Below are 12,204 nucleotides of genomic sequence, written 5' to 3'. Positions count from 1 at the left end.
CAAATATTTACAAGCGTACAGAAGAAGTGGAGCAAGTACCTAAAATGTCACTGGTATTATAGTGTCCTATATGAAAGATTTATAAATGGCTCAGCCTATCCGTGGAGGGGGGATCAGAAAACATTGCTTCCTTGTATCTGATTCTTTCATTCCTTGTAAGGTACACAGTGAATCAAGTCAAAATTGAATATGTAGTCACATTTTACCCTCTTAGATGCTCAATTTCTTGATATTTTCACTGCAAGACTAGATACTTTTCAGAAAGGTATGTTAACCAAATGGAAGTTACGTAGCTGACTAAGTGGATGCTAGATGAAATGTAATGATTCTTTCTGAACTTGAATTCTACATGTCTGAGAGACACAACATTTAAAATCTCATTAAAATTCTCTAATGAAGAAAGAGATCTCGGATAACTTAGTTATCTTTTATGCCCTGCCAACTCTGAATTTCTTTTATTTTTTTTCTGTGTGCTAGTAACTTGATTTGCTCTTAGCACGATAGTACAAGGATTGTAGAGAGAAGAGATTGCATGATCCTTCCTGTATATTTTTTTTTCTTCCCCAGGGCAGGGGAATGCTGCTGGACCAGATGTGATTCTGGTGTATTTAGTTGGAATTCAGGGTTTGGGATGGAATTTATCTTTAGGGAGTGAGAAGACATGAATTTTTTAACTATGGATTCATTGGGGATATTTTCAGCTTCCCTTGAGGCATGCTAAACAGAGGGCAGAACTTGCTCATTGTGTCAGTTTTATTATTCCTGTCCACTTGAAAATGTGCTCGTAACAAAAATTAATATATGCTAAACTTCCTTGAAGAATTACTGTGTTCTAGACTATATTTAAATTCTTATATATAATCTGTTACTAATTCCAAAATATTAGAGCTGACCAATTCCAAGACCTCAGGGGCGGGGTTTTTTCGTAGTGACGATTATCATCTTCCTATGTTGTCTCCCTTTCTAGAGGGAGCAGAAAATAAGCAAAAAGCTCTTAAGGTGTATGCCAACAATTTTGCTTTAATGGTGACACACCAGCATGTGTCTGTGCACAAAATTGTTCTGTTCCTTTGTTTCAAGCTCCTCCGAAGGCTTGTGCTACCCTTCCTCACTCAGGGTCACGAGTACAAAACTTTATAGTGTCTAAACAGTCTAAGTTCACGTGTACTCTCTTTGTATCGGTTTTTACTGGGGAGGGGAGGAAAGAATAAAAGCACAATTTTGCTGTTGAAATTCTACAGCTATGGCTGCCTCTGCCTAAAGGAAGTGTGAAAGTAAGGCACGTAGGCCAGTATTCGATTACTGGTTTTAGTAAATCTTCTTTCCAATTAAATGAAATTGTAACTTAAAAAAAAAAATGTATTGGTATATATGTTTAGAGAATTGAAAATACTGACTGTCGAGTGAGACGGGATTAATAATGCTGTCAGCTTCCTGGGAGTTGACTATTCATTTGATATTTTAATGAAGTGTCAAAATATGAAATGCTTACTCTGCCAAGTCATAGAGATGCTAGTATTTATATAGTGATAGTATAAGTACCAATTTTTTAGTTCAACTTAGCATTTCTGTTTCTTGATTTTTTTTTTCTTGGATTGCCCATAGAAATGAATACAGTACAGGATTAAACCTTTAAAGAATTCACATGATCTAGCTTTATTCTGGAGAAAACATGTAGTTCTCAGTGCACAGTTACTTGAAAAAAAAAAACCAAACCTGTATCTAGAGTTCTTTAAATGTCTTGGATTTTTATCTGGTTGCATATGTGGCTCAGTATCTTCTTTTTTCCTTTTTTTTTTCTTACTTAAAAAAACCCTGAATTACCTGCTTGAATTACATGATTTCTTGGTTGATACTACTGAAATGTTCTAGAAGTGGCAAATGGGAAGCACTGTGGCAGGATGCAGTAAGCATTCTGAATGATAGTAGGATGGGAAGCGTATGAAAAGTGTGCAGAGCTACTAAATAGGTTATTTTATTCCTTCTGGCAACTTTTCACACATCTCCCCGTTCCTACTACTTATGTGAGTTTTGGAGACATTTGATTAGCCTTTTTATCAGTGAAGCATGCAGTCTGGAGTCTGGTAAAGGCACAGATACCTGTCTCCAATACCATCACACCCTGCCCTCCAGCTGCCTCCCACATCACAGGGAGGACAAAACTGTCTACCGTGGTCACTAACAGGAACAGTTGAAATGCCACTTCAAGGTTCATTTAGTTGGTGTTCAGCTCACTGCTGGGAACTGAATGCTGGTTTGAAAATGAAAAGACTTTAATGAGTTGGGGGTCTTTATGGGGCTGGTATTCTTGGCAGCGATTAACAGTAGGGGGTATACAGAAGGTCAAAAGCTCTTCTTTTGAGGGGTCAGCAGAACATCCCTGTCTGATAAGATTAAACTAATGTGGCTTTTGGTGTTAATATCTAAAGCAGCAGGCTGCTGTAATGTGTTTGGGATGGCAGGCATTGGGCGGGGGGAAAAGGAAAATCCACAAGTGGTGATTCATTATAATAGAAAACGTCAGATGATTCTGTGAGTAATACAAGTTTTTTTAATACATGTATATATATTTAAATATGTATACACATACACACACATTTTTTAGAGGTTTTAAAATAACTTTGCCACAGACCAGCTGACACTGAAAGTGTTATTTGTATATTAAACTGCTGCACAAATACCAGTTTTGCATTTTAGTGGAATATATTACTTTTATTTAAATTTGCTTTTTCCTCTGTGTTTTCTGTGTTTGCATAGTGCGTTAAATATGTCTGTCATCTGTCTTACTGCAGCTAAGCCTCATGTATGTATTTCAGTTTTCAGATTATTTTACTGGATATTTCAATGGACAGTACTGGCTTTGGTGGATATTTCTTGTACTTGGTAAGTGGCAATTGAAAACATTTCTGGTTAGATGTGGAAGTACTTAAAGATGAATCATGTCATTGTAAGTAAGAGTTCTGTAACATGTTTAGCTATGTGTTTTTCTTTAGCTGCTGATAGTTTTGTGTGTTGTTTTTATTTCCGTAGTATTCATAAGTTACTGCTTACCATAGTGGTGGTATTCTGTGAACTGTGAACTATTCAAATAACCTTCAACTCAGAAAATTTTGTTCTACATATGTAATTATGTACATACCTGAGACTTGTAATTTGTGCTTTTTAAGCTGCTTCTACTGATCTAGGGGTGCGGAACTGTTTAACAGAACTTTGGCTTTATGTAGAGAACATACTGAAAAGCAAGTGATACCTAGTACTTACCTGTAAACCTAGTACTTACATATACAGGTATAAACCTGTATGTCAAGTATTAAATTCTAAGCAGTGTGACTGATCCTAGGAAGGTGGAGTCTGCTGTCTTGTACATAGGTCATGAAATGTCCTTTTCTAGTCCTTTGAAATGCATACTGCATCAGTAGTTTCTCAGTCGGACAAGAGAATGGCTTCATGCTTTCTGATCACAGTGCTCCCATGATGTCAGCTTTCTCTTAAGAGGTCTGTCTGCCCGTGTTCAAAGTCTTATTATATGCATTAAATTCTGCTCTTCTGTCTGTTTTTAAATAGGATATACCAAACCCCGACCACTATACCTTTTTTCCTACTGTTGATTTTGTAATCTGAATATAGAATCTGGAATGATTTTGTCTTACAGAAGTGGATTCTACTATCCATTTTAATTTCTAGCTCTGGAAATATAGTAAACTCTTGCTGGTTCAGTAGGTGGCACTCTTCCCTTTGAGTCAATTGACTCCAATGGCTAACAGCAAATGTTAGAATGAAATGTAGAGTAAATCTTAAGAAAAAAAAAAACCAAACCCAACACTGAGATCGTGACTGTTTGTGACTCGCTATTTATCTCACAGGAAATGCCAGAAATCTTAAATGATGTTTCCTAAAACTTTCTCTGTCTGCCTTTTAGTAAACTTTGAGGGCGTTCATCAGACTTCTTAATATTCAGTTTGGTCTACTGTTGTGTACTTGGTTGCTTGAGATATGTCGAAACTGCAAACGTTTAACACGTCACAGCATCAGTCCCTTGAATGCTTTCGTATTCTCTTTGAGGTGATTATATTTAAGTAGGAAGTGAAGTGACTCTTTACATGTACAGATATCTCCAGATAAATCTTTAATTAAAACAAACCCTTGTGGTGTCTGAGATTTGACACATTTTTCACTTGGATGAAAATAGTGTGTTCTTCCCCTAAAATTTTCCCCCCACCGTGTCTATAGAAAAAGCTGCGCATTTGTACTTTCTCTTTTTACTAGTATTTTGCAGCACTTGTTCAGAAGTTAGCTCACTTAGACTTAGGAAGGAGAGCCTTATTTTCAGTCTTAATTGTTTCAAGATAATTTTTTTTCTTTAACTCACAAAGTTTATAATATGCCTTGGAATAAAAGTGAGGCATGCAGTATGCATCCAGCAGTCAACGTTCCCTTGTCTTATGAATGTTTTGCATGAAAGATGCCAAAAGTGTTTTTAAACTGGTAAAGTGGATATACCGAGATTGCTGGAACACCATAGAAGGATTTAACCCAACAGAGCTACTTAGCAGGACATGGAAGAGTATTATCAAGTCATGGGAACAATGCCAACCAGATCTGCCTTTTATTGTTTCGGATAACTTTTCCATTAGAGCGTGTGAAGTAGCATGTGCTGTGTCTCTCCAGAAGTGAATGGACTCAGTTGGATTATTTCTTTTGCTTAGTCTTTTGACATACTTGAGCCCACCTATTGCCACCTTCTCCTCTCTTCTGGTGTTCACCTACTTGTTTTTGTTCCCTTCCCTTCTTTCAACATCTGGAAAAATCTGCTCATGCTTCATGGAAAAGTGAAGTGGTCTACTTCCAAGGAGCTGTCATGTACAGTGAACAAATTGATGAGAGAGACAATCCTAATTTTTAAATTTAAACATTAGCCAATGTTTCTTTTTGAGGAACACAATGGAAAGTGATGGGTTTTTTTCCTTCCCTAAACAAAGAAATATAAAATATGGGTTGAACTTGGACTGGTTTTCCAACATGTGTAATGCAGAAAGTATGTTTTCAGGCAGCTGAAGAGCTGCCTGCCCACCTTTTGCTGTTTCAGCTGCTTTTCAGTAGAATGTGGGACTATCTCTGGTAACGTCTGGGTAGCAGCTTTTGTTGTAGACTTTGATCCAGATCTTAGTGCTTTCTTCTCTATGCAGAATTCACCTTAATCACAGAAATGTGTCTGGCTTGGGTCAAAGTTCCAGTGGTTGACAGATTATTCTCTGTGTTTGGGTTTTGGTTTGTGTCCTAATGAGGCTTTGGTTTTAAAAAAGCAAAAAGAAGGTATAATAAAAATTTACAAGCAAAAAGCATTTAGAGAAGAAATGAGCAGAGCGGGGGGAAAAAAAAAAATCAAGAGTTTCGACCTGGAGAGCAGGAAGAAAAAGTGCATCACATAGCAAAATATCAGTGTAACCATAGAGATTGTTTATTAGCATGTAAGATGATGAAAAGGATTAAATCCTTTGCTGAATTTGTTAAGCTTCGGTTTAGATTTTCATTTGAATCTTTATGTATATGTGTATGTATACATGTAAGCATATATCTTCAAGGTACCTACATGTTCATTAAATGAGGAAGATTGCTCTCTAGGCTCGTGTTTCTTTCCACTGGATGTGGAATTCATATTTCGGCCCTCCAACTTTTTGGGCAGATAGTTTTATCTCTTGTTGGATTCTCCCTGATCCAACTGATGACTGGATTAATCTGTTGATGTTTACTTTAGTGGAGGAAAATGGGCCAAAGAGCTGTGTCCACTATGCAACAATGTGTTTTTCTGGGTTGGTTTGTTCAGATGTCCAGCAAATTTCTGAATTGGTAAAATGATGTTGACAACATCATGTTAGCGATTTCCATTGTTACAACTGTACCTTCTGTGTGACTATTCTGTATCTCTTGTTCCTCTGACCAGAGCTGAAATAGTCTTTCAAATGCAGTTAAATTTAAATATTTAAAAATAATTGAAATGTGGAGTTCTAAATGTAATCATAACACGTTGAGTAATTTTCTTTGAATTGACTGTTGTTCTTCCTCCTCTTGGACCACATGTATTTTCCTGGATGGTTAAATCTCAAGCCATAGTCTACTATAATTTACTATTGGCTTGTTGCTAGAGCAATCTGTACTGTCTTTCTCTTTATTTTTTCCTTTTTTTTTTTCTTTCTTCTCTTGACTTGCAATACATTTATCTTAGACGTTGCTAAAGGTATGTTTTGTGGTTCGAGTAGTCTTCTAAGACATTAGTAACTTATTTTAAGAATTCTACTTGAAAAGAATATGCAGAATGTATTCTTTCTTTTTTCTTCTTTTTTCATTCTTTCATGCAGTCATTTTAGCAGACAATACTTGAACCCAGAATGAGTGTAAAATTTCTGAAAAGCCTTCCATAAGGCTGTATCCTAATATTACAAGATAAAAGCAGAAGACTTGCTTGTTGAATTTGTGAATGATGTGTAAAGACCTCACTTTGTATAACCTAGATTGTAAAAAAGTTTATTAAAATAAGAGTAATGTGGGATAGCGTGTACTTAGGTTGATACACCTCATTTTGTGCGTTTTCTACACTTTCAGGACTTCTCCTGTTCTTTCGAGGCTTTGTTAATTATCTTAAAGTCAGAAATATGTCTGAAAGCATGGCAGCTGCTCACAGAACAAGATTTTTTTTCTTGTACTGAAGGTAAGCAATTTTTAGTGATAAGATTTTCTCTCCTAGGAAAACTGAGAATAATTAAATTCTTAATTTAAAAATAAACAATCAAACTTCTATCACAAAACAGAAGTTGCATGGTTTTGAACATCTGTCCTGAATGTTGTCTATATTCTACGTGGACTCAGAAATACTTGAAGTCTCCGAAGTCAGGAAATTTGAAAGCAAATAATGCATCCTTTTTGCCTCCAGTCCTCCCTAGAACTAACACTGAGTAACAAAACCAAAGAGGAACCTGTTGTTTTTCTGAAGCAAGAAACAGCATCTGCTGCCTGTCAGGATACCGTCCTTTGCGTTGGAAAACCAGCTTTAGTAGTCAATCTGTTGTCAGCAAGTTAGGAAGCACTGATCTGCCTGCATATTAAGTCTGATTGACCTGGGTCTGACCATGCAAACAGTAGATGAGTATTGTTTCTCTTTACGTGACTGGATTAAGACAGTCATGTACAAGTATGATTATTGTGTATGTGACAGTGTGCTTTATATATCCTTCAGGTAGCTGACTAATCAGTCTGGCACATATCCACCCTTTTTTAATACTTTTTATCCATTAGGTGGATCTATTGGACTTTACTGTGTAACTTAAACCAGGGATCTCCGTTTAACTTTTTGTACTTTAACTGCATGATGAGATAAATCTAAGCCTCAAAATAAGCACTGTAGCATTTTCATTACTCTGCATTTTACTTAAAATGCCTAAACACTGTATTTTGGCTTAACTGAGAAGCTGTGTTTGCTGTAATAAAGCAGATTTTTGTAATTTTTTTCCAGGGTTGGTCACAGGACCAGTGTGAAGTAACCAGCAACACATTATCTAAGCATGAAAAAAAATGAGACAGTATTTGCCTAGGGGGAAAAAAAAAAAGGTTCCTTTTATAAAAGACAGTGATACACATTTCAAAACAGCTAATAAATACTTGTGCTATACTATATAGTTCTTGATCATGGAAAAAATCTGTTAATATAACTGTAACAATATTTCTTCTTAATGTGCCATTTTGTCAAAATTATGCGGTTAAACTTAAATAACTAAGGTGTATATTACCTTTTAGTAAACAACCTAAATTGGTATCTACATGGCAGCATTTCGTTTTTACAGTAGTTACATATCTCTCCTTTTCTTAGTAATATGGTAACCTCTTCAGAATACTGAAACTTGTAGAGATGAGACTGAAAATGTATGTTAGCTTTCAGTAAAATAAAGTGTAAAAATACTATTTAAAAAATAATATTATATAATTTTATATATATAATTAAATAATATTGTTAGGGTTAATTGTTATTTTGAAACTGTAGCCTGAAGAGAATAATGAGAGTGTACGATAATGTGGTCTGGGATTCTTTGTTCTGCCACGGTTAAAATTCTGCTTTGGGACAAAACTCTATTTAATTCAGCATTAACTGAAGTTAATGAGTTGTCCTGTCTGAGTTCAGTGGCTTTGAATTTTTTCTTTACCTATAAGCATCACTGAGAGGTATGGGCTGATAAGATCCGTTAGAGCGCTGGACTTGTAAATATTATTTTTTCAAAGTATCTTAAGCATTGAAACAAGAAGTTCAAATTAATTGCTGTCGCACTTAAATGTCCCTGTTCTTGCATAGACAGGAAATTTCCTCTACAGTGACTATTAGTTTTAATAAATAAAAATATTACCTCTACAGTTACAAAATATTCTCAGGTGTTCTTTTTAAATGATAACAAAATAAGTTTTTTCACCTATCCTGACATGGGGAGGGAAAGGCTGCTGTTTTGCTGCTTCTAGGTTTAACTTCAGCTAGCAATGCTACTTCTAGTGAATCACTGCGATGAACTGAAGTACAACTCTTTTTTTATCTCCAGACTGCATCGAACAGACATTCCTTTCCTATACCAGTGTGAAACTTTCAGATGATCTGTAACCCTCCAAGTTAATAGAAGACTACTAAAACCAGAAGACAAATTAGTGAAGAAATGGCTTCAAAAACTAATGACGGGATGGTTTATGCTCAAATGCCAGTCCTGGTCATTCTAGTAAATATTTATAATTGCTGCCTTTTGTTTTAGCACATTTGTTTATGTGCTTATTAAAAAGATAGTACTGAAGTAAGAATAAACCATCTGTTAGTATAGATTAGGTACAGTCAGACTTGGTTAATCTGTGCTTGTTCTATCTGAAAGATTGAAGTGGTAACCTGTTTCACAGTGCGTACGTACCACTGACTTGCTGATCTGAACTTTGAGTACAATGGAATGCATTAAATGATTCAGATTAACCAGTTCAGACAGTTTTTTATATAATTTAGATTCATCTAATGATTGTGTAGAACATTTTTAAGTTTACTAAACCCCAAAGTCCCTTGTTGTCACAGACTTGTATTCACCAATATTTTATCAAATTCAAACCGATATACTGGTTTGCTTAAAACTGATACTCCACTTTGAGTCCCCTGTAAATAACTCTGCATAAATGACTGTTTGAATTGCTTCTTAGGAAATATGTCAAAATATATTTTGTAACAGCATATTCTCTAAATTTTGTTTAATATTAGAGCTATGTACGTATTTTTTTGTTAATTGGCCATTAAGTTACTATTAGATGGAGGTAAAGGCATTCAATCATTTGTCTCATCCTAACTTTCCTCACATGAATTGTTATTAACTGGTTTGGGCTTGAGCCTGAAAGACTGTTACTCATATGCATGATCCCATTAAAAGATAGAGTTTGTTCATGTTAGCAGGGATGGACAGCCGTACATTGTCAGTCCTCGGTTACACAGTTTGGTCCTCGTAGGTGTACCTTTGTTCCTGAAACAGAGTATTGCAAATGCATTCCCTGGGTTATAACACTGGTTCTGTTTAAGAAGTCTTGAGATCAGTATAAATACAACATCTGCCATAAGGGCTTCTCGAAAAAAATTTCATATAGCTACCTTGCAACGCTTGTTTAGAATAAATACTTTCCCATTTCCTCAGAATAAACTGATTTAAATGTAAGGTAGTTTTGGAAATAATCTATGAAGAAAAAAACCCACAACAACTTTTAAAGCTCTGAAAGTAGAAAATGTGTGTTGCACCTCTCCCAGTATTTATTTAAGGTATACCATTACTTTCTTACAAATATCATCTCTTTAAGGGGTACTGTCTGCTGTTCATGCATGTGTGGTTTCCTTTAACGTTTGTGAAATTTATGCTTCTCCTTAAGTAGGAGAATACATCTCTCAGTCCTTTGTACAACTGGAATCTCAGTTGCAAAAATACATTGGTTGTTGGTTGCACCTTTGAGGAAAAAAAATCCAAATACTTTCCTCCAGTTTTTCTTTTTATATTAGAATTCTGCCTTTTTATTACTAACATTAAAACCAGTGAGGTTTATGTTGTTTTAAGCTAGTGCTGTATTCAGTTTTGTATCTATAATGAATGTTTAAAATATACATATGTAAACTGGTCACATTATTCGTTTTCTTTATCTTTCAGAGATACTGAAAGTGATTAAAACTTTACAGGCACCTCCACTTCCCAACTCTTTATGGAAAGAATAAAATTAAGTATTATGTTCAATATCCAATTGGGATTTCCTTCTAAACTTATCTGTTTGTTTCTGTGTTCTTTTGCATTCATTGTCCATATGAAAAAGAAGCAGATAATAAAACATTGCTTTGTTTTGCTAATTAAGACTTACGCTTTTTGGGTTTTTTTGTACTTCACGTTGAAAAATGCACACTGCAATATTTGTGTCGACAGGGAATTACAGACAAATTACTTCGCAAAATAGGTACTAACCAATCCTCTCTTCTCCTTTACATCCCGTGTTTTATGGCAACAAACTGTAAGGACGTTTCTTGTAATGAGTTAATGCAACTGAACAAAGCATGCAATATTGATTCACTTTCTATGTTTACCAATGTCAACTAGTACTATTTTCCAACTAATCAGTTTTCCCAAATTAAATAGCAGTCTTGTAATCGTTTTATTTCTGTTTGCTCCACTATTATAGAAAGCCTCATAGAGATACTTGGATTTTGGTTTTCTGTTGATTTTTTGTTTGTATGTGAGTTTTTTTTTTTCCTGGACTAGCTTTGAAAAATTCTCATTTGGACAGAAAGAATACGTAGGGTTAAAAATGTACACGTTATCTAATCCTCTATAGTTGATGCAGCAGTTTGGTAGCCTGAAATCTCATCAGCAGGAGGAAGGGAATTGGGACACTGTTTTCAAAGACTCTGCAATCTATTCCAGATGTGTCAAATGCTGCATATTTTCCTTGCTATTTCCTGTGAGCTTGGTTAGGAGCAGCTGGCTCTGTGGTTTAGAGACACCTGGCCAGCTTTGCTTTGTGTCTTAGTCCGGGGGGAGGGAGGAAGCTCCAGTATCGCAGTAAAGTTGACTGTAAACAGATTTTGTATGAATGCAAATAAGGCTTTGAAGTTTGGGGCAAAAACAGCTGGGGAAAGGGAGATGGGGAGAGAAAATTCCATTTTGTTCAAGCAACTGGCACAAACGTAATTTCTTTACTTTTGTCATCTACTTTTATTAATATAGACACCACAGGAAGATAGACATCTTGAATATGATTCAAATAGCCTGCGACTATTAATGCATTTCAGAAATGATCCATCACTCGTACCTCCAGTGCAGATGACTGATGAAACTGGACTTCTTGTAGAGAGGAGGTTCTCTCCAAGCTTTCACTTTTCTGTCTCACTTAAAGCATGGACATAGCCCTCATCCTGCAACACCTTTTAACCTGGTTTCAACACCCTACTCTTTCTGGGTCCATTTCCCTCCCTTTGAATGATGACAACAGATGAGGAAAAGTGGCTTTATTAGTATGCTGTCATAACATCAGAAAGCTTTTAATCTCTTTTCCACTTTTTGGTAATGTTGTCCGACAATACTCTGCATTAGTCCCTCCTGGGTGGTTGCTTGCATTGTTCACTTGGAACAAGAAGCTCATCTTATGATTAGAGGGCTGGAGCATCTCTCCTATGAAGACAGACTGAGAGAGTTGGGATTGTTCAGCCTGGAGAAGGGAAGGCTCTGGGGAGATCTTACAGCAGCCTTCCAGTACCTGAAGGGGCCTACAGGAGAGATGGTGAGGGACTGTTTATGAGGGAGTGTAGTGACAGGACAAGGGGTAATGGGTTTAAGCTGAAGGAGGGTAGATTTATTAGGAAGAAATTCTTTACTGTGAGACTGGTGAGGCACTGGAACAGGTTGCCCAGAGAAGCTGTGGAGGCCCCCTCCCTGGAGGTGTTCAAGGCCAGGTTGGATGGGGCTTTGGGCAATGTGGTTTAGTGGAGGGTGTCCCTGCCCATGGCAGGGGGGTTGGAACTAGATGATCTTCAAGGTCCCTTCCAACCCAAACCATTCTGTGATTCTATGATCTCATGAAATCACCATTGCTCCCTGGACTTTTCAAAGAGAAGGTCAATAACCTCTGGTACGGAAATAGGTTTCTCTCAGTAAGAAAAAAAAAAAGTTAATCATG

The 12,204-nt window shown here is 36.3% G+C and overlaps 1 protein-coding gene across 2 annotated transcripts in view; it reads left to right on the top strand.

The window, feature by feature from the left end:
* The window catches only part of NDFIP2 (Nedd4 family interacting protein 2), a 49,614-nt gene extending 39,226 nt beyond the window's left edge, over positions 1 to 10,388 (top strand). For both annotated transcript variants that reach the window (XM_054827810.1, XM_054827801.1), the window contains 3 exons: positions 2,817 to 2,883; positions 6,601 to 6,706; positions 8,577 to 10,388. In XM_054827810.1, coding sequence (XP_054683785.1) covers positions 2,817 to 2,883; positions 6,601 to 6,704 — 171 coding nt within the window. In that variant the 3' untranslated portion in view covers positions 6,705 to 6,706; positions 8,577 to 10,388. The remainder of the gene's footprint in view (positions 1 to 2,816; positions 2,884 to 6,600; positions 6,707 to 8,576) is intronic.
* Positions 10,389 to 12,204: the final 1,816 nt, after the last annotated feature.

This window comes from Grus americana, chromosome 1 (assembly GCF_028858705.1).
Source record: "Grus americana isolate bGruAme1 chromosome 1, bGruAme1.mat, whole genome shotgun sequence".
Classification (NCBI taxonomy): Eukaryota; Metazoa; Chordata; class Aves; order Gruiformes; family Gruidae; genus Grus; species Grus americana.
Note: the sequence above shows the minus strand (reverse complement) of the source record. Positions and strands in the feature narration are given on the sequence as shown.